This window comes from Drosophila kikkawai, chromosome 2L (genome assembly GCF_030179895.1).
Source record: "Drosophila kikkawai strain 14028-0561.14 chromosome 2L, DkikHiC1v2, whole genome shotgun sequence".
Classification (NCBI taxonomy): Eukaryota; Metazoa; Arthropoda; class Insecta; order Diptera; family Drosophilidae; genus Drosophila; species Drosophila kikkawai.
The window spans coordinates 12,168,778-12,190,084 of NC_091728.1; the positions used below are offsets into that span (position 1 = coordinate 12,168,778).

The 21,307-nt window shown below is 43.1% G+C and overlaps 7 protein-coding genes across 7 annotated transcripts in view; 4 read left to right on the forward strand and 3 right to left on the reverse strand.

Annotated features, from left to right (window-relative positions):
• Dpp10 (Dipeptidyl peptidase 10) overlaps positions 1-4,683 on the forward strand; it is a 36,179-nt gene extending 31,496 nt beyond the window's left edge. The window contains exon 15 of the mRNA XM_041775961.2: positions 439-4,683. Within this exon, the coding sequence (XP_041631895.1) occupies positions 439-495 (57 nt within the window). The 3' untranslated portion in view covers positions 496-4,683. The remainder of the gene's footprint in view (positions 1-438) is intronic.
• A 3,785-nt stretch (positions 4,684-8,468) lies between these two features.
• Positions 8,469-10,767, forward strand: LOC108082819 (uncharacterized). The gene has a single exon (XM_017178378.3). It carries the CDS (start codon positions 8,563-8,565, stop codon positions 9,514-9,516), a length of 954 nt encoding a protein of 317 aa, XP_017033867.1. The 5' UTR covers positions 8,469-8,562; the 3' UTR covers positions 9,517-10,767.
• On the reverse strand, positions 10,685-12,669 carry Ent2 (Equilibrative nucleoside transporter 2). The gene has a single exon (XM_017178377.3). The coding sequence runs from the start codon at positions 12,264-12,266 to the stop codon at positions 10,881-10,883; it is 1,386 nt and encodes a 461-aa protein (XP_017033866.1). The 5' UTR covers positions 12,267-12,669; the 3' UTR covers positions 10,685-10,880.
• A 1,211-nt stretch (positions 12,670-13,880) lies between these two features.
• Trmt6 (tRNA methyltransferase 6 non-catalytic subunit) lies at positions 13,881-16,058 on the forward strand. Its single transcript, XM_017178383.3, has 2 exons — positions 13,881-14,948; positions 15,012-16,058. Exons 1-2 carry the CDS (start codon positions 13,964-13,966, stop codon positions 15,353-15,355), a joined length of 1,329 nt encoding a protein of 442 aa, XP_017033872.1. The 5' UTR covers positions 13,881-13,963; the 3' UTR covers positions 15,356-16,058.
• COX5BL (Cytochrome c oxidase subunit 5B-like) lies at positions 15,372-16,138 on the reverse strand. The gene is made up of 2 exons (XM_017178385.3): positions 15,858-16,138; positions 15,372-15,797 (listed from the first exon to the last, which is right to left on the reverse strand). Exons 1-2 carry the CDS (start codon positions 16,030-16,032, stop codon positions 15,511-15,513), a joined length of 462 nt encoding a protein of 153 aa, XP_017033874.1. The 5' UTR covers positions 16,033-16,138; the 3' UTR covers positions 15,372-15,510.
• Positions 16,139-16,315: 177 nt separating this feature from the next.
• On the reverse strand, positions 16,316-17,864 carry COX5B (Cytochrome c oxidase subunit 5B). The gene is made up of 3 exons (XM_017178386.3): positions 17,685-17,864; positions 17,031-17,204; positions 16,316-16,688 (listed from the first exon to the last, which is right to left on the reverse strand). Exons 1-3 carry the CDS (start codon positions 17,764-17,766, stop codon positions 16,582-16,584), a joined length of 363 nt encoding a protein of 120 aa, XP_017033875.1. The 5' UTR covers positions 17,767-17,864; the 3' UTR covers positions 16,316-16,581.
• A 53-nt stretch (positions 17,865-17,917) lies between these two features.
• IFT52 (intraflagellar transport 52) lies at positions 17,918-19,616 on the forward strand. Its single transcript, XM_017178384.3, has 3 exons — positions 17,918-18,154; positions 18,252-18,903; positions 18,967-19,616. Exons 1-3 carry the CDS (start codon positions 18,042-18,044, stop codon positions 19,510-19,512), a joined length of 1,311 nt encoding a protein of 436 aa, XP_017033873.1. The 5' UTR covers positions 17,918-18,041; the 3' UTR covers positions 19,513-19,616.
• Positions 19,617-21,307: the final 1,691 nt, after the last annotated feature.

Below are 21,307 nucleotides of genomic sequence, written 5' to 3' on the forward strand. Positions count from 1 at the left end.
TACATATGTTTTTTTTTTTTTTTTGTATTCATTTATTACACAACAACAATTACAATTCGCTCACGAGTAACAAAAACAAAAGATGAGTGTCCTACATATGTATCTTTTGGTGTGTGCGTGTGCGAGTCTTTTATTGGGACTTTTTGTTGCTCGATGTGTTTTCCTTTTAAGCAGGCTAGAACCACACACACACACACACAAAATACACACACACACACAGACACAGACTTTCTACTTTACCTAAATGTTTGCTTATGCCTTGATTGTGCTTACTGTTTTCCATGTAAAACTGCTATCCTTCCGAACAAGTATCCTATCCAGTTTCACTATCTTTTACTCTTACTCTTACTCTTGCCTTGTCTGCCAATCAGTGTAGAAAATAATTGAATTCGATGCGGTGAAGTAATGGTGCTTTTTTTGTAATTTACCAAACAACAGGTGCCGCCGGAAACGAAAGCTGGCCTGGGGAGTGGCGGCGATATGCAGCAGCAATAAGCATAAATTATGGAATCACCAACAATATACATATATAAACAGCATATTTCTGATAGGAAACAAAAAAAAGTATAAAACGTCGCTAACTTCAACTGGAACGTGCGAACGAAATGGTTTTGTGAATTGCATAAAATGTGATTTATCATCGGCACACCAACAGCAACACTCACACAGACCCACACACACCCTGGGACAGAGAACTGTTAAATGGCAACACGAATGGCCCAGCAACAACAAGCAACTAAGTTAAATGGCATTTGGTGTAAAATTAATAAGCAAAACAGCGCAGCAGCAGCAGCAAAAGCAGCGAAAATGCCAAGTAAGTGTGGACAAAAAGCAGCATAAACAAATAAATGTATGTGTACGAACGTACGTACATATGTATATGTGTGCAGACAAAGCGAACAAAATCAACATGGTTGTGAAAACATAACTCACACAGGCACAGACCCCGACACTCGCACACAGACACAAGCACAACGACAGAGAAAGTAAGAGAGAGCGGCAGAGGGAAGAAGAGCGCGCGAGAGCACGCACAAAGGTAGGCAATAAAAATTTACACATGCGGCTTTTCTCCGCCGACAGGTGTGACATTTCCTTACTCTCGTAAAAAGGTTTTCATAACTCCATAAAGCCTTTGCTCAAAGTGTCCCTCACCGAGTCAATATCCTTGAATTTTCATAGTTTTCGTTCGCTGATTTCTTGAAAACCAAAACAAAGCTGGCTAACATTGAGTATTATTTTAATTAAATTCAGCTAATTATATTTCAGAAAAAACATTTGTACAACAAGAGTATTCCTGTATCGACTGTACCCTATTTTACTTATTCCCTGCCACTTTTTTCTCCCATATCGTAATTTATGCATTTTTTGCATAAATTTCCAATGAACAACAAACAGAAGCAAAATTGAAAAACAAATTTATAGAAAATGGTACACGTGAGCCAGCTGAGGTTGAGGTTGCCCGCTTGTACGGAAATGACCAGCATAAATCAAATCTGACGGCATTCTAAACGACATTTTCGGATAGTCAAACATTTTTATCATTTGCCAGGGTAAAGTTTCCCAAAATGTATAATGGCTCACAGGGGCAGGAAGTGGCCCATAAATTGGTAGGAAATTTATGGACTTGGCTCGTAATTGAGACTGGCTTTGCTGACAGAACTTCTGATTGAGGCGACAACTCGTTAACTGAACTTATTCCAAGATTAAACACACATTGAATTTGAATTCAATTCAGTCATTGTTTGGCTAGATTAAATTACGCTTTTAATTTTATTTTCGTTACTCGTAAATTTGACCATAAAATTTACTGCCGGACAGAACACGGAATGAAACTGAACCGTGTCCGAGAGATGGACCTGGACCTCAGCTGAAGAGTAAAGAATTCGTTTGCAGTAAAGTTTAATTAAATCAAGCGATATAAAAACAGGGCAATAAATAAAGCATAAATAATTGAAACGAAATGAAATGAGCAACAAACAAGCAACAAAATACTTTCGAATAAATGCTGAAATAATTACATTTTCAGTCAGCAAACACAACGGAAACCAAATGGCCAAAGTAAAATTAAATGAACAAGGGAGGACAAAAGATGAAAATACAAACATACTGAAATTAAAAATCAAACCAATTAATTAGTTTAAATGCATGTAAGTAGCGCAACAATATTTAAAATATGAACTAGTTAAATTTGAGACTTTTTGTTCATTTCTATTGCCATTACTTCGCACCGAAGGCAACCAAAAAATACAATTCTAAACGAGAGTAGTGACAGTAGCGTTAATCCGAAACCGAAAACCAAAAAATATAGTAGTTAAGCGAGGATTAAAGTATAAACACAACTGAGAAAAGGTCAAAAATAGCTGCGATACACATTAAACATAAAATGGTATGGAAAACAATGCTCGAATCACAGAATCGGAAGCAGGAAGTAAGGAAGCTCCATGGCGCAAAGGACACCGCATCGCACAGTTGGCAAAAATCTCAATTAGAACAAGTTACCTCCTCTCTATCCCCAACCTAGACCAGAGCAATGTGCAGAAAAGGATTAGCTTTAATTAGATATTTGGCGCGGCACAGTTTTTGAGAGCGGTAGTTAATTAGCAACCGCCGGGCGAATTTTCACTGAGTTGCGGCCCTTAATTATGACGGTTGTACAGGCCGTCCCCCAGGAGATGGGGCACAACCCATCGTATTCTGTGTCAGATGAACATGGGCCCATGATACCCCTAATGGGACACGGTACACAGTGAAGTAAGATAAAAGCTTGTACCTGAAATTTCGGCAGATAGAGAAGCAAGAAATGAGCCCTAAAAGGAATTCTGAATTTAATTTACAAAATCTAACCTAATTTTGGATACAAATTTGCTAACTAGCAGCAATCTTCACGCGTTTAGGTACTGCAAAATGGCCAACAGTCTTGAAACTTTATCTTGCCATAAAATCTGTTCAAGTTGCGCCAACGAAGCAGTACTTTAATGCTCGCAAAATTTATATAAATATAAACGTGTGTATCCAGTTACGGCTCCTGCAGCCCCTAGCAATCCCAGCGGTCTAGAGTTTTTCCCCCAACTTTCAGGGCAATTTTAATAATAAAGCCGCGTTGGCCGTAGAGTATGCTACACAAAATATAAGCTCGTCCTTACAACGTAACCCATTTTCAGCCATCCGCCACCCAGGTAGGCAGTGATGTGTGCCGTTACCGGTGGCTGGCATTGGTGTTGGAAAATTGCGAGGCAACATAAATTTATGTCTGCCTGACACTTTTATGTGCCGCGCTGGCGGTTTCAGCTTTTTACGTCGCGTTTTTAGACGCTGGCAAAACGCATGCCAATGTTTGGCTAAGCCGCAGGTTCTCCTGTCCACAATTAACTCGCCCAGGTGCCGCACCGCCACACCTGGCCAGCCCAGAGTGCGTGTGTGTGTGTGTATCTGTGCGAAGGCGTTTATATTTAGCCGGAGAAAGGTCGTCTGTAAAAGGCCATCTGCTGCTCTCAATCCCGGCCCCAACGCCAGATAAAGGAGAAAGGTGTCTGCCTTAAAAAGGGCCTAGACTGGAGACCATTGTTCCTGTGGACTCTCCGAGATGAAGCCATAAGTGCGATGCTGTGTCGGGGGAAATTTGAATGGCGTGAAAATAAAACGATACCGAAAACCAAATACAAAAAAAAAAGAATACTTAAATGCTTTCTATGTAGTGTACTAAGGACCAATTACCAAAGAGACATGCGGAAATAACTAAATAAATATATATACATATACAAATTATGAAATTGTAGCCACGCGCAGTAGAGGATTAACGAAATTTGCAATATATACATAGACCCACATACGACATAATGAATATTGACTCAATACCATTTAGTAATTATACAAGCATATATATACACCTAACGATATATACAAGAAATCGAATAAATATGTATACACATACGGATATGGTAGCTTAGTTCGATTAGTGGATCAAAAGTTTGCATTATTCGAGTTACGACCTTTGAAAACCAAACCAAGTAAAAACCAAAAACACTCAAACAAAACAAACTCTGAACTGTTAAAATACTATTAGCTCAAATGGAAACTCGCCGGGGAGTGAATAACCCGGCTAGTGGCTCTGTATAAAAGGTAAACTGTAATATACGCCTATGCATAACTAAATAACTATACTTTGATATATGATAAATATATTTTATAAACAACTTTTACTCTTAAACAATAAACAATTTTAATACTCTGTCTTCAGCCTTACCGTAAAGTAAATGAAAGAATCTATTAACTCCTTAAGTAGATCTCCAGCAAGGATGGACCTAGCCTAAATCCAACGAAATCGATAACAAGTTGTTAGTTATGTTCTTGATTGTAAATAAGCTTTAAATGGTTGACTCAATTCGAACACTTTGTTTACTCCTTTCGTTAGAGAGCGTTTGCGAAATACTTTCAAGTGTTTGAACCAAACAGGCCAATAGCGAAAACAAAACCTTTGTGATCCAACAAGTTTCTTCTCTTCCATGAAGCAAAACCAAAGCTAACAAATATAATAATATGAATTTAAACTAATTATGTAATTACATTGACTTAATTAGCTGAGATGTTCAATAATTTCGCCAGGCATTTAGTAATGAAAGTTTATGAAAAATCATGAAAAATGAAAATCCCTATAATAAATGAAGGAATAAACAGAACACTGAATGAGATGATGTTTTTATTTGTGGGAATTTAAACTTTTAAAGGTAAATATTTTGTAGAATAGAATGAGTTCCAGCTTGAAAAAATTACTTAAATTGCACACCAACAACTTCTAAATCGTAAATCAAACCTTTCAAGCAATCCCCAGCCCATAATACGTAACCATTGTGCATTTTCCCCACCATTCCCAGCTGGGATATTCCCAGCATTATAGCTGCAAAAAATGTCGATCAATTTCCTGGTCTATTGGCCAACTAAATCAAATCCACACCTCTGGGGCCCGAATTAAAAATGAAATATTGCACTAAGTGCCCGAAAGAGTTCCATTGAAGCGGCGATTGCCAACCTGTCTGCGATTTTGCGGTCCTGCCGCCCGGAGAAGGAACAGAAAATCGAAAATGTAAACCGTGAAAAAGTCCGGTTTGGCAATCTGCATAAAACACGTAACGAGTTGCAGTCCGCTTTACCGCTTTGCCACATTCCGAACTTTTCCGCCCACCCAACGCCCCTTTGTTGGCCACCGACCGCCGACTAAAAGGCGGCACGCAAATAGCCACAAAATGTGCGCCTGGCATGCAATGACCATCGGTTTGGGGCCACTGGACGCGGGCCAAGAGAAAGAGGCCGGCCGGGTCCTGGCCAGGCAGAGACCTCCCTGATTCAAGCAGGCAAACTTTCGACTAAATTGGCCAATTGTTTGCCAAGGCGCTGAGCAAGAAAAAGTGTTGCATATTTGATGCCGTTTTACACACAGCTTTTCCCCATCGTTTTTCTTTTGTGCGCCCCAAACGAACCGGAGCCGAAAAGGTGGCAAGTTTTAAAAGCCCTCGTTTTGGCAGCTAATAATTTATCGGAGCGATTCTTGCCACTAAGCGTCTAATTGCCACTCGAGCGGGGTGTTGGCCGTTTCGCTGGTTATCGGGAACAAATATAAAAGTATATGGTGTTATAATGTACGGATGGCATGGCCGGCTGCTCTAATTGAGCCGCAACAACAAGGGATATGTCCGGCGCAAATTGGCGTCCACTTAAATCGGGAAACCCGAGACGACGACGAGAAAGGAATGGACCGCCCACCGGCACTGCGATTCACGTATGTCATTCCGGGTCATTATCTAATTTAAACAATGGCCTCCGTTTGTATCAAATTTAACTCAGCTGGGAAACACCCATTGCATAAACAGCTAAGGATTTGGCCCACCTAGTGGTGGGTCAATGTAATCAGTGCAAAAAAAACTTAAATTAAATTGCTTAAAAACATGCTTTAATATTTATCAATGGGTGCACTTTCCTGCAATTTATTTGTAGTTGAAATTTATAATTTAAGCTGTAAATCTTAGACCTGAATAAAGAATATAAAGACTCTGAAATATATTAAATAAATGTTTAAGCTGCTGCAGGGTTTTTTCTAAATTCTATAAATTATTCTATAAATTATTCATTTTTAAGTTGCAGAAGGAAAAAGTCATAAAGGCAAAAGGTAGCACTTATGCATTCATAAAGTGTGTGATTTGGTACGTAATCAAGAGAGGTGTCAGCTTACGGCACACATGACGTGGGTTCAGTGACCTAATTCGGCAGCATCGATTCCAATTTATGGCACCTACGAAAGCTGAAATGTAAATTTTAAATGTTTGCTTTAATTTTTTTTTGCCCCGATATGTTATTCAGGGCACACTCGGAGGCTACTCCGCCTGCCCAGTCCGCCGCTAATGCCAATCAATTGCCGTCCGATATCCTGACAAGGGTTCCTCCAACAGTTGGCTATTTCTGCGCTATTGTGAATCATACGCCGGAGAAGCCCGTCGTCTGTCAGAGCGGAGTAGGACTCCATACAGTCGCAGGATAATGCCTTATGTACGGACGCACAATACATAAATAATTTACATTTCGCATGGTCACGCACAAATCATGTGAGCCCCGGTGCCGTGGCGGGAGCAAACAGACAGTCGAGGAATTGGAATTGGGTTTTGGGTTTTTGGCTCCACATAGCATAGAGAGGGCGGACGATGCCGCATGATGCGTATAAAAGTGACAGTTCAACATGGAAACCCACTCAAAATGTTAATTGATACGTATGCAAGACGGAAACGGGCCGCGGGGCATGTGCTGAAACTTTTCCATTCTGTTTTTTTGGACGGCAGCCAGGCAGGAGCTGTCAATGGAATGATTTTCAAGGGAGCTTAATGCAGGGCTGCGTGAAACGGATCATCGATTAAGGGGGGATATACATGTAAACCAAAATTTTTTGGGCAAATTTTTTTTTTGGTTTAAAAAATAGTTTATTATTTAAAGAATATAGTGTGTAAGTTTCATTATCGAATTCCAACTCTAAGTGCCTCAAATCAAGTATGCACGCAAGGTTCACAAGGGTTAACGTGGGCGCATTAAAAACTTTAAACGTCTTTTTCTCAGCTTCTAATTTTTGCACTTCTACCTATGCTATGGACACGATTCACAAAAAACTATGTAACATATCGGAGTAAATCAAAAATTATTATGATCAGCATGAAATTATCTTCTATTTGAACCTACATGGTTGTTATAAAACTGAGTATTACTATTTTTAAGAGGGTGGGAAGTGAAAACTGATAACCTGAAAATGGCATTTTTTCCTTCAAATCAAAATTTATTTTATTTGTCTTGATTTCTTTTTGGTTTTTTAGGTTCAAATAGAAGATACAGGTGTAATGAATACAAAAAAATTTAGTTTAAGGATTTCGGACAGGAATTACGAGCTCTATCGTGTCCATAGCACGGCAACTCAAAGCTCAAGGCGCTACGGCATATGTTCCATAAGTCCGCCATTTTGTAAAATATTGTTTATAACTAATTTTTTTTATCATCTCTGATTCTACTTTAAACTATATCCAAAGTTTCAAGACGATTGCTTGACTATTTCTTATAAAAAAAATTCACGAAAAATGGCCAAATTTTGTCCGCTTACATGTATATCCCCCCTTAAGATAATGGAATATACATTAGAGGTTTACGCCGATGGTTAAAGGCATCGGCGGCGGCGTAGAGGTCAAAATGACTCGGCGGCGGCGGCGTAGTAGTCAGAAAGAACCGGCGGCGGCGGCGCGTCAAATAAGGCAAAAAGGCCATTTTAATGAGTTATTTATTTTTTTTTAAGTTTTATAAAGAACAATGACACTGAAGGCCGCGCTGAAGCTGCGCCGATGCCGCACCAGCGGCGCGACGCGGCGCGCCGTTATTTTCATAATTTGGCGGCGGCGCGTCAAATAAGGCAAAAATCGGCGGCGGCGGCGGCGTGGCGCGGCGGCGTATATGTCTAATATACATATGTTATGAAGGTATAGGTACATATGCATGAATGGACTTTTGGGAGATTCGAAATAATAAATTAGTTTATATTTAAAACCAGTTTTTTCTGAATCTTAAATTGATAATTTTATTAATTTTTACGTTTACTGTACTATATTTTTAACAATACGTTATGGTTACTTTTAAAATAAAATTTTCAAAGCCATTCTATATGAAAGCTTCCTTGATTCTTAAGTTTATTTATGAAAGATATCAAGGAAAGATATTATTTTTATTTATATCCAGTGAGTCAGGCGGCTATATTACTCTCAAAATTATAAATTTATTTTGCTACTATTAAAATTAAAACATTTTGGTAGCAATGATTGATTTTAAACTCCGTAGAACCAGCTAGGCATTATTTTAATTTAATCTTTATTTGTAACGGTCATTTTCAAACATAGATTTCAGGCGTTGCCATATGGAACAATCTTATGACCACTGTTGCCACTGACGTTTTTTAAAAGTATTTTTCGTCAGCAGGCGCAGGGTCACACTGATTACATCGCAAAAAAGAAAACATATTTACGTTACAATAATTTAATTATTTTATCCATGGAATCACTCAACGATGACTGCGTATGTCACATACTGGAATTCCTGCCCCTCGTGGAACAGATTAAGATGGCCCGGCTGGCGCCGCGGTTTCAGGAGCTGCTATGTCTGATTGTGTGGCGAAAGCCCCGGTACCGGAAGGTTTCCGTATCCGATTCCATGCTGGAACCCCTGAGCAAGGAGGATTACGTCTTCTTCTTCGAGCTGACCAGCGCGGCAATGGAGGAGCTGTACATCTGGAACGTCCACAAGAAGGCCTTCGACTCGTATTTGGGTCGACACCTCATGAGGCCAGAACTGGCCTTCTACTTGCGCCGAGACTACAGAAACCTCCGGGAATTGTGCATCGCCGACGAGAGCATGAACAACAGCATGATAAACACGATTGCCAAGAGCTGCCTCCAGCTGCGCAGCTTGAGCGTTTCCAGTGCCTATATCACGGGGAAGTACATTGTGGCCCTGACCAAGCTGGAGTCGTTGGTGGCTCCCGAGTGCTCCGTGGAGCTGTCCTACCTAACTGAGTTGCTGAAAGTCCTGCCTCTCAAGCACCTGGATCTTACCTCCAACCGACATCCTGTGGAGGCGACCATTCTGCAGGCGGAGGGCAGCAAACGCTTGGAACGCCTTGGACTATCCGATGCTCAGGACTATGGATTTCCGTTGGCTGATAGCCTGCCCCAGCTGACGACGCTGGTGGTCAGCTATCACAAGGTGAGCCCACAGGATCAACTGGACATGCTAGAGACAACACGGAAGCGGGTGGAGGGATATGAAGGCAAGTTTCCCAAGCGCCTGCAATCGATCCTCTGCAATGTGGTGGATGTGGAGGTGGCCCTCGAGCAGATCGCCGGCCTAGAGAAGCGCCAGCCCAGGGAATCGCCCAAGTTCAGTGAGCTGCTAAAGATTATGTACTTCTTGTCGAACGCGCAGGTCGCTGATAAGAGCTCACCTTGAGATTATGCCACTGGTCTGCCCTCTGTACATGTACATAAATAGCTATTAGATGTCACCAAACTGACAAGTGGAACTGATATGTTTATCTGTTAGCCAGTAGCTTCTCCCTAGGGTAATTATGTGGCGTCGCAGATAGCTTTGTTTGGACTGGTATCTGTTGTTTACCTATATTTTCGGCGTCTTGTTTAAGCTAAAGTATATTGTATCAGTTGTTGGAAAGTTGCGCTGAATAACTGTTTGTTTTACTCTTGCCCCAGAGTCTATAACTTTTAAACATAAACGTAATATGCATATAAAAAACCATAAAAACGTATACTAGGTGAACGTTAAGTGGTGAATTAGCGTGGGAAACCACTTGCCTGGCTGGATTTGTTGTTCAATTTTTGTTTATTTAATTTAATTTTAAATTTCGCCCAGCTTGAAATATCTATTTTATGCAAATACGTATGTAATGTAATACAAAAATGTTTATAAACCTTAATTTGTGGGGCGTTAAATACCATTACACCAATGCGATAGAATAATATTACATTTTCGCCAAAAACAATGTTTTGATACCCTTCCGATTATAAACAAATTTGTTTTTCTTAAAATTTGGTAAGACGATCTATAGAAGCCATAAACTATTGTCGACAAACAGAACATACATATCCATTGTATTTCGACTTACTACGAGCTAAAAAAGATATATTTTTATTGTAAGAGGTAGAATGTCTCCTTAAAAGCTTTGCTAACAAATTTATTACCGTGCCTTGGCCTTAATTTTCTTTTTCTTTTATTTCTCCCAATCATTTCAAAACCTAAACCAAGTGTATTTAAAGTTTCGGCTACTCCGAACCTAGTCCACCATTATTTTTCCGAAATGTATTCTGCTTGCAGTTAACGTGGCTGCACGGGACTAAATATTTATTTTGTTTTGTGTCCACATTTGTGCCAGTTCTGTAAACAAGATGATTCTGGCGGAGGATGGAGCTGTGATAGAAGCGAACCAAATATTCCATTGACTTGTTAGACCCCTGTCTAATTGATATATGTATATCAATTAGGACCCAATTGTCAGACAATACACAGTTCTCTTCTCTTTTGTCGGCACATTTTTCCTATGGTTAAGAGGTTTTTTGTTGCTTAAATCTGTACTGTTATTATATTTGTATAAATGCAGGTCATGTTATTAAAATAAGAATTGAAAACTTTATTAAATGAAACGTGAGTCAGAAATGATTGGTTAAAACGAAACCAATAAAATATAAATTCAAAGTGTATTAATGTCGGATAATGAACAATGAAAAATGGGAATAGTAGTCCCCTTTCTTGGAACTCCAGTACTGGTGATACGTGTCCAAGTGTGTCATGCTGCAAGCGGACTATACCACAAACCAGGGCCCCAGATACGAGAACATCACGCCGGAAAAAATGCCCGTAATCAGCATGGCAGCTGCGTACATACCAGCCGTCGTCTGGTACTTGGTATGAACGGTCTGCGGGGCATACATCATGCCCAGGGAGCTGAGATATCCGGAGCTGTAGGCCATCAGAATGCCGATGCCCCAGTAAATCCAATCGTTGTCAATGTACACCGCCAAGGAGCGAATGGTGTCCGGTGGGGCGTAGTTGCAGAACACGAACAGGGGGATGAACACCACGCGCAGCACCACGGGCACCCAAAGGAACCGCGGACCAGGCCATTGTATCCAGGATGTGGTCAGGCTACCCAGCATCGCACACACGTTGAACGTTAGGAAGCACGTGATCAACACGTAGTAGTTATCGCTGACGATGAAGTCGGGATCCGAACGGTGCACACTGGACTGGATGGCTGGGAACACGGACAGCGATACAAAGAACGTGAAGAAGATGTTGAACAGCTGCGGCGAGGCCTTCTTGAAGATCGCCCAATAAGGCACATTTAGCTGCTGCTTTGAGTCCGTCTTCTTCTCGCTGCTCCGGCTAATGCTTTCGTAGTGCCGGAAGAACTTGTTCAGCGGCAGAGCGAAGTAGGAATCAAAACAGAGCAGTAGCACCAGGATGGCCGTCACAAAGTAGTAGATGGCAGCGGTGCGCTTGGAGTCGAATATCAAGGCGCACAGAATGGACATCAGGGTGGTGAAGCAGCCGCAGATGTTCGAACCGAGCACCACGGCACCGGTGTACTTAATCGGCAGCGAGGCCACAATGCCGTAGATGGTGTTCTGATAGATGCCGTTGCAAATGTTGAGTAGGACAATGCAAACCATGGTGATCCAGAAGAAGGTGCCGGGCCACTCGGACGAGTCCAGCATGGCCAGGACAATTGTCACCAGCAGGATGACCATCTCGATGATGATGCTGTACACAATCCGGCTGGTCAGGTCCCCGCCGAAGTTGACGAAGATGTTCAGCCAGTTGAACAGCACGTTGGGAATCTGCGAGGCAAAGCCCATGTTCTGCATGAAGTTGGTCCGATAGTTAATCTCCGTGGGCACCGTGTTGTTGGCACCGAACTTGAAGTCCTCGAAGTAGGACTTGGCGGTGATGAACATGTTCCATGGCATCAGCGTACCCAGGCCATGCAGCATGAAGATGAAAAACACGATGAGAAACTTGTCCTTTGGCTCCAGCCGGCCGAGCTTGGCTATCGCCGACCCAGCAACGGATCCCTTGCCATTGGAGGAGTCATGGGGCGGCAGTTTGGACTCCCACGAAGGATTCAGCGTCACTGGGGCCGGCTGCCCGCTGATGAACGGCGACTTTTCCGATTTTGAGTCCCTCATGGCTGCGAGCGAATGCAGTTGTGGTGGGCCTGGTCCGGGTTCGGATGTCTTTCAGGTTCTGGTTATGCGGGCGACAGCAATTATTGGGGCGTATGCTTGAAATCCGAAAACTTGCGCGGTCAGTTATTCTCGCCGATTGGCGCGGGGGACGCTAAACCGGTAGGAGAGCGGGAAGGTTTGATTTTCAGCTTCGGCGTGGGACTGCTCCAATTTCAGGTACGCTGCATGCGGATTTCGCCTCCGTGCGGGTCTCGTCGCGCCTCGGATTAGCGTCACGTGGAGTTGTGCGAACTGCACTGGCCGGAGCACTGCGCGGACGTGATTACAAAATAGATCGAGAATCAAAGGTTATATACATATATAAAGGCACACGAGTTCTTGTACTATCGCCGCAGAAGATTATCGCTATCAGTCGATCGAAACGGCGGGCGTTGCCAGACCGCCGCACCACGAACCCAAGAAATAATTATGATTTATGGGCGTAGGCAATTCTTGGGGGGGGTTACGACATACTGGGGCCCCGGCTGATTTCAGCAATAGGGGGCCTCGGCTATTTTGTAATTATTGATAAGGTTTACGGAATCATACATTTCTGGATTATCAGTTATATTTATAAAACATAACGAAGTTTATTACCCTCTTGCTACGCCCATGGAACTATTAGTAATCATGGCAACAAGAAAAATAAAATCTTAAGATTATAAATTGCAAGAGATAGAAAACATGTGAAGTATGTTTCGTTGTTGATTATCTGTAATAAAAAAATTTAATTTAGTTATTTATTATTTGTATCTGTTTTATATCGTATCTCAATTATCGAGGAAACAAATCATTAAAGAAAATTTCATCAAGTTTATTTGTTATATTTTTTATTAAAGTTTTTTTCTTTTAACTTTCTTGTAGATTACGTATCTATAAAGTATGTCTTGATACTACGGTTAATACCTGATTTAAGGCCTCCGAGTCTTTCCTAATCTTATTTGTTATCAGAAGCAATTTCAAGAAATTGTAACCAAGGGGCACTGTTGCTCAAGGCAGCTCAGCTGAAAATAATATAATAAAAACTTTTCGAATTTTAAAATAATTCATTAAATTTAATATAATTATATATTAATTTAATATAATAAAAATTAATTAATTAATAATTTATTGTTAATCATTAAAAATAATAATTTATATAATATAACAACTAGTGAATTTGCTATACACCACGGAGTAGCATATTCACTGGTTCTGTAGGGGGTATTAGGCTCAACAAGTGGCAGGGCTGCCAGATCACATCAATTTCAAAATTAAAAAAAATTTCAAAATTAAAAAAAAAAAATTAATCATATTTATATTTGTAAATATACATTTTTTATTTTTTTTTTAATTAACAACAATTTAAACTTAAATTTTTTTTTAATTTTATGACTTTTAGGAGCAACAAGTGGCAGGGCTGCCAGATCATCCCAATTTCAAAATTAAAAAAAGTTAGTTACATTTATATATGTAAATAATTATATATATATTTTTTTAATTTAATTAAATTTAAGCTTTAAAATTGATTTAATTTTATAACTTTTCCAGCCCAAAGTTTCCGCAATAGGTGGCAAGGCTGCCTTTTTTGCCCTCTTCTTCTTTCATTTCCTCGGCGGCTTTTCGTTTTTATAATATAACCACGTTGTTTACCATTTTAATCACTGAAATCAACGACCATGGCCACTGAAACGGCCTCTCCGAGCATTCAGTTGGGCGACTACATCGTCATCCAGCGCCAGAAGTACACAAAACTGCAGAAATTCGGCAGTTTGGACACCACAGCCACTCTGGGCAAGGAGACACTGGAGCTGAAGTCGCTTCTGGACCAGCCCTATGGCTCCACATTTAAGATGAGCGTTAAGGAGACGAAGCCCGGCAAGCGCGGAGCACAGCGCCAGCATACGCTGGAGCTGTGCAGCGAAACGGAGCTCAATAGCACGCGGGAGGCCCTGGGAATCTCCAGCAGTGGAGCGGATAACCGCGATATCTGCGACAATGGAGAGGCGCAGTCCCTCAAGTCGGCGGACATTGAGCAACTGCGTGAGGAGTGCAACGAGTCCAGCAAGATCATTGAGAAGCTGGTGGAGAACTCGAAGACCTTCCACAACCGCACGGAGTACTCCCAGGAGAAGTACCTGCGCAAGAAGGAGAAGAAGTACTTCGAGTTTGTCCAAATCCGACAGCCCACGATCCGACTGATGTTGGACATCTTCTACCGCCAAGACGCTGAGAAGATCATGGGCATTCGCGTAGACACGCTTTCGCAGATCATCTCATACTCGGGAGTCTGCGGACTTGGGAGTTATCTCCTCTACGAAAGCGGGACCAATGGCCTGCTGCCAGCTGCTATGCTGAACTCCATAGGAGCGGGTACGGAGGGCAGCCTGGTTCACATGCATCCTGGCAATGTGCCACAAAAGCAGGCACTTTTGGCCCTAAAGCTCCCCCTGGAACAGCAGCTCAGATGTGTGTCGGTTAATTTGTACTCGGTTTTAAGGGAGTTCTACCAGGGAGGTGAAACGATAGGCTCGAATCTTTCTGTCACAGAGCCTACAGAAGTTGTGAGGGAGGAAACCCAGCCGGAGACACCCACTGAAGATCAGCCGGAGGCGATCGAACCGAGCACCAAAAAACCCAAGCTGGAGGAGGTTAAGGGAGAAGGTACTTATGTCTTTTAGAGAAAGCTGTGTAGAGATAAAAATTTAACACATATATCCTTTCCAGCAAACAAGGGTCCTCCACGGTGGCAGCTGGAGAACAAGCGAGCCACTGCTCTTATGCACAACAAATTTGATAGTCTTGTCTTGGCAGCCAAGGAGCATCCATCTAGCATTCTGCAGGCCCTGCTGCCCCTCGTCAAGCCCTCACGACCTGTGGTGGTGTTCAGCACCTGCAAGGAGCTGCTCCAGGAGACGTACATGGAGCTAAAGACCTCCGGAAAGGTGACGGGTCTGCATCTCACCTCGAACTGGATGCGCACCTACCAGATCCTGCCGAACCGGACACATCCGGAGGTAAACATGAGCGGAAATAGCGGCTATCTGCTGACGGGATATACGCTAAGATAGTTGTTTGACTGCCAAATACATGTAAGCGTTTGTTTTGATAATATCATGCAATGTTTTTTATCCCTATTGTGAGTGGGGATACGTGTGGAGTCCCAGTGTATGTCGAGTGTGGTGGATGGTGTTTGTATCTATGTACAGCGCTCTGTGTGATGGATCTAGTAGACGGGTGGCACATTCTTCAGCACAAAGAAATGCCCGCACTCGCACCGCTTCGGTCCCTCGTCCTTCTCGATCCACATCCACTTGGGCTGGCGGTCGTCCAGGCAAAGACAGCCCACGAGGCGGGCGTCAAATGCAGAGGGAATCACAGTTGGATCGTTCTCCCGCCCAGTGCCGCGCTTTATGATCCGCCTAAAGCCCCAGGGATCGTCGCAGCCCTGCTTGACCAGGTCCATCTCGCGCTTTTGAATGCCTGTCGCCAGTTCTTCGTCTTCAATCAACACTGATTGGTGGACACAGGCGTTTAACTAGAGATCTTTGAATTGTCCTGCCCTCCACTTACCCGACTTGTGCACCTGCGATGTGGATATGGCACGAGGTTTGGTAGAAGTTGATCCTCCCTTCAATCCAAGTTGACGCCACAAGGACTTTAGCTTGCCCTCGCGCTGGGTCAAATTAGATATAAGCCGCTTGGAGGCAGCTTGCGCCTTCAGCAGGCGCGAAATATAGGAGGACATATTTGTATTTCATAAATTTTTCCCGGTTTTTGTTAGGAAAAATAGGGCACTCCCGATAAGATGAATAAAGCAAAACTGATGGTAGAGGATTTAACAAAGCCTGACTTTTTGCGGAGAGGCCTACTTTGAGTTTAGTAAATATATTTTCTTTAAATATCCTTTTCTTTTACTTGGTGAAGTTTTATCAGAGAAAATAGCTAAAGGCTAAGCGCACATCATCATAAATTCAAAACCCACTGCGATAGGAAGTCTTCTCCTTTGGATTTGCTCAAAGAACTCATGGTTATAGCTTTCGCTCGAAATCACTTTGTTGCCTTTATTGTTTGCGTATCGTGTATAATTAAGCATCCAGCACGCCTCTCAGTTGTTGCGGTGGAGAAAATAAGGACACAACTGAAAATGGAAGATACGGCCGCCCGTTTTCTTTTGTTGTTTTTGGGTTGATGTTTGTTTATTTGGACAGCTAAATTGGTTGACTTTTAGCTTAGTAGTTGTTGTTGTTGTTGTTTTTTGTTATTAATTGGTTTATTGAATTAATTAATAATAACTTTAAACAGCTGCCTTCTCCACCAGCTTGAACCAGTGGCCGCACTCACAACGCTTCTGGTTGCCCTTCTGCAGCCACATCCATTGCACGTAGGTCTGATCCTCTTCGCCTGTGGGTGATGGAGAATATATTAAAATAAGATTTAAGGTAAGAAGCGTATAGTTAGCACTGAACACAAGTGTCTTTTAAATTTTAACCGCTTGAAAGTAACAAATAATTTGTATACTAATAAAATCCAAACAAATTAGTTATTTCGCTTCAACTAAATTTATGAAAAATTAATAATCTAATTTTAAATTAAATTTTAACTGTTAAAGACAAGGAATATTTGCAATATAGGGTCACATCCATATCAAAACAAACTTGATCTTGGAACATTCTTTGAGAATCACTGACACTAGCATATCTTGTGCTATTATCTTGCCCACAAGGACTGCCGAGGACTACTCACAGATGCAGCCCACAATGCGGGCATCGAAGGCTGATGGAATCAGGTTGGGGTTCTCCTTGGTGCCGGCACCCCTCTTGAAGACCTTCATGTCGAAGGGATTATCGTTACCGGCGGCCTTCAGCAGCAGCTCGCGCTTCTCGATACCGGTGGCGTGCTCCAATGGATCGTTCATCACTGCAATGCGGAGGAAGGAAAGGAGATGAGATGAGGAACTTGGCTCATAAATTGATAAGCGAGGGGGCCATCAGCTGGGCAATTGGCAAGCTGGTTACATAAACGGCAGACGCCCCAAACGTCAGGAGCTGCGTCATGGGTTGGGTCATCATCGGCTATTAATCTGGACGAGACCCCATCGAGGTGCTAACTCCGCAGCTCTGCCGCTCCGCTCCCCCCTCTCCATGGCAAGGCACACATTTCCCTGCGCATAGTCATTACATAACCTCGCACTCTCCACAACATCGACTTTTTCCTGCGCCCAAATTGCAGTTTTCCAGATGTCCCCGTGCAGGAGGATTGGTATTTGACTGCAGCCACTCCATAATTATGCAATTCCGGCCTTCGGTCGCCGCCAATTGGCCAGCCAACGGTGGTGAACGTGACGGATGGCAAACTGCTTCATCTGCGGGATTTCCCTCCTGGTTTTGGCACACTTACTTTTGCAGAAACGCACGGGCGTGTATGCAACATTCTGGCGTGCGGCGGCACGGAGCGCCATGCGTCCACAGATCGATGCCATTGTTCGTTTTGCGAAAATTTCGGTCGGTCTTAAAAGTGAACACCAAAAATTCTTTCGTAATTTTTCACACACCGAGTTTTAAGGAAGTGTGACCAGCGGACCGCGGAACTATCGATAAATTTACCAAACGAAAAGTCTGGCATCGCTGGTGCGTTGCCAGACTCGCCCAACGTTGTCATCCCCCGCCAGAGAGCGCCACTTAGTTGCCGGGCAACGGAAACGGGGAAGACCAAAACAAACAATTAATTAAAAATAATATTTCAGCAGTCAGAAAAATGTCCAGCAAGCCGGTAATCTGTTTTGATACATCCAAAAATGAAAGATTTCAAATATCGGACAACTATAAAATGCTTCACCGCAAGCTAAAGGTCAACTGGAATGTGGAACAGTCAGTATGCCAATAAATAATTTCACAAGACTTGCTTGATTTGTAAATCCAATAAATCCAATGTAACCAATTTTTTATTATTAATTTATTATTTTAGAAACGCTGCTGAACTCAGAAAGGAGCGACTGGCCCGGGTGAAGGTCTTTGTGCTGGCAGGACCCCAGGACCGCTTCACGGAGGACGAATTCGAGGTGCTCAAACATTATGTGGAGGTGCAGGGCGGCAGTTTGCTGGTCCTCCTTGGCGAAGGCGGGGAGGCGGAGTTCAACACCAATGTGAACTTCTTTTTGGAGCAGTACGGGATTTTTATCAACGGGGATAACGTGGTGCGACCTCACTACTACAAGAACTTTCATCCCAAGGAGTGCATCGTTGGCGGGGGCGTAGTCTGCGAGTCCATGTGGCGGCATCTCCTCAAGATGGATATAGAGAAAGTGGACTACGACTTTAGCGACGAAAAGTACAAGATACATTTCCAATATCCGTACGGCGCCACGCTGAACGTCTCGGAGCCGGCCAATGTCCTTCTGACCACGGGCCCAGTTGTCTATCCCTTCAACCGTCCGTTGTGTGGTTACTATAGTAATGGAAAGGGTGGAAAGATCCTGGCACTGGGGTCAGGCTACATTTGGCACGATAAATATCTGCAGGACAAGACCAACGATGCCATATGGGAGTATATGCTGAGGCTGCTCGATGGAGACGAGATAAGTTCCAAGTACACCCACTTGGACTTTAACGATGTGGAGGTGGGTGAAGGGTCCTTAATTACAGTTGTACAATTATTCTAATTGATTTCTGACCTTCTATAGATCAGCGACAATAAGCACTTTACGGATCTGGCATTTCTGGCCGATATGCCCAAGGCCTGTCTGATCGACTCGATTGGTTCGGAGATGCCCACCGACTTTAAGCAGATGTTCGACATGAATCTGTGTGCGCTGAGCAACAATCTCCTGAAAGACGTCATCGACGCCTACGAGAAGCTGCATGTGAAGTACGAGCCGCTGAGGATCATCAAGCCGCAGTTCGAGATCCCACTACCAAATCTCCAGCTGGCCACATTTCCGCCGATCTTTAGTGAGCCACCCGCTCCGCCTCTAGAGCTATACGACCTCGATGAGACCTTCAGCGGCGCCCGATCCCAGCTGGCCCACATGACGGGCCAGTGCCTCCAAGCACTGCAGTCCAAGGAGCCACAGAGGAGAGCTCTGAACCAGCGGGAACTGGAGAACTACATAAAGGAGTGCGCCAGAATTACGGCCATTGTGGACGAGCGGCAGGACATGGCTGCCCGCGAGATTCTCAACATTGTGGCCCGCCAGATTGTTAGCTACAGGCCCTTTGCGGAGGACTAGGACGATCCAATTACCTGCAGAACGGCACATTCCGCGCTACCATTTTCCGGCCAATCAGCAGAATTTTGTGAATTCAAAAAATATATAAAATTGAAAACCTAGTCCGTTTTATGTAAACATGTTGGCGACTCGTATTCAAACATGGCCGGCAAGCCAGCGACTGAACGAACGCTCCTCCGTTCTCCGCCGGGCTCCCGAATTGGATTACACTAAAGACAATTTTTGGAGTGCAGAAACCCAAAACCTGTGGGAAGTAAAGCTATATAGTCTTGCTCTCCCTTCGCTTAGTACGAAAATTGTTTACTTAACACAATTAATTATTTGTATTAATATTTCCCCATATTTTCCCCGAGGGTCCCTCTTTCCCGCTTTCCCAAAGAGCCCCCGAGAAGTTGCTTTGTTTTTAGGTGTCAATAATTTGTTTCCGCCTTTTCGGAGGGGCCTGTGTCTCCCCTCGCCGCTAATTGGAACGGCAGGCGGGGGTAATAGGGAGCTCTTTTAGTGTGTGAAACCGCTAGTTAGTACTTGTCCCAACAAATGTTGTCATCAATCTGAGGTCTCTAGGGAGAAATCTCCGGGCGGAGCTAGAGAGTCCTGTAAAAAACTAGATACGCACAACTGACGGTTGTAAATTTCTTGGTTTAAAGAGATCTCAATTTTTTAAATGGAAACTAATTCTCTGGAGCTTCTATAGGAGAAGGACTCGTAAAAGAATAGTATCTTAGTAGAACTTGAATAAAAACTGTAGAAATGTTATTTATAAACATTATTATGACTTCAAAGGTTTTTTTTTTAATAAAAAAATCTACTCAAAAGTGTTTAATACTTGAGTGTAAAAAAGATTCTTCTTAAATTCTAGTGCAGCAGAAATCGATTCAACCGAAGGCCTCCTTCTCTGCTCTGATAACCGTTGCGACTCTCCCCGAGCACTGGTGTTCCATCAATCAATATTGATGGTTCCCACACCGCAACCCGAGTGCTCCATCGGCCCCTATCCATCCCCTCGGGTCTTGCGAGTTCGCCATTTTGTTTGCTATTTCTGTTTGGCTTTTTTCCTCTTGGACTGACCGCTAAATACAAGGTTGGACGGTTAAGCCGAGAAGGGGCTGGGGTTGCGGAGTTGGGGCGGGGTGCAATAATCTCTCGGGTCGGACTGAAATCGGACCCGAGGCAAGTAGGAAGTTACCTTGAGTGCATTTCTATATATTGACAGTGACAATGCCCGTCCAACTTGCAGTTCATTCATGGTTTCAGTTGGATTTTTTCTCTTCTTGTGTGTTTTTTTTTTTAATACAAACAGGTTCACAGGCTCACGGCACAGAAGCCGCACAAGTTTTTCCTGGGTGTCCATCCTCCTCCGCCTTCTGTCCCTCAGCCCTCAGCCATCTGGCTGCCAAGAGTGGCTTCATTAGCTGAATGAAAAACTATGTTATTCCGATTCTGTTTGCTTAACAAATCCAGCTGTATTTGCCGCACTTCCGTTCTCCCAGAGCCTCGTGCAAATATTCGGAAAAGTCCTGACTTTTCAAGTGCTTTGTTTGACTCTTCATCGGGACATCCCTTCTACGCGGCCAGCTGGGATTTTTATGAATCCCCGAACGTCGTCTAGCCGCCTTTATAAATTAGTTACTTTCCCGAAGTGGCCAACATTTGTCACCTGTGCGGTGTGAAGCTTGGGCCGCGGGGAAATTCCGGGAAAACCCTCATGAAACAGGCCGTGATGCGGGTCGTCGCGACATCATTTTAATTAAATTACAGCCACCAAAACGTGCGACACTACAATAATTTTTATTCA

Coding starts and splice junctions, on each gene's coding strand:
- LOC108082819 (XM_017178378.3), top strand. CDS start 8,563: ATGGAATCACTCAACGATGACTGCGTATGTCACATACTGGAATTCCTG.
- Ent2 (XM_017178377.3), bottom strand. CDS start 12,266: ATGAGGGACTCAAAATCGGAAAAGTCGCCGTTCATCAGCGGGCAGCCG.
- Trmt6 (XM_017178383.3), top strand. CDS start 13,964: ATGGCCACTGAAACGGCCTCTCCGAGCATTCAGTTGGGCGACTACATC. Junction 14,949..15,011: donor GGAGGAGGTTAAGGGAGAAG/GTACTTATGTCT, acceptor TATCCTTTCCAG/CAAACAAGGGTCCTCCACGG.
- COX5BL (XM_017178385.3), bottom strand. CDS start 16,032: ATGTCCTCCTATATTTCGCGCCTGCTGAAGGCGCAAGCTGCCTCCAAG. Junction 15,798..15,857: donor ATCGCAGGTGCACAAGTCGG/GTAAGTGGAGGG, acceptor TCCACCAATCAG/TGTTGATTGAAGACGAAGAA.
- COX5B (XM_017178386.3), bottom strand. CDS start 17,766: ATGGCATCGATCTGTGGACGCATGGCGCTCCGTGCCGCCGCACGCCAG. Junction 17,205..17,684: donor GCCCGTGCGTTTCTGCAAAA/GTAAGTGTGCCA, acceptor TCCGCATTGCAG/TGATGAACGATCCATTGGAG. Junction 16,689..17,030: donor CCGCATTGTGGGCTGCATCT/GTGAGTAGTCCT, acceptor CATCACCCACAG/GCGAAGAGGATCAGACCTAC.
- IFT52 (XM_017178384.3), top strand. CDS start 18,042: ATGTCCAGCAAGCCGGTAATCTGTTTTGATACATCCAAAAATGAAAGA. Junction 18,155..18,251: donor GTCAACTGGAATGTGGAACA/GTCAGTATGCCA, acceptor TTATTATTTTAG/AAACGCTGCTGAACTCAGAA. Junction 18,904..18,966: donor TGGACTTTAACGATGTGGAG/GTGGGTGAAGGG, acceptor GACCTTCTATAG/ATCAGCGACAATAAGCACTT.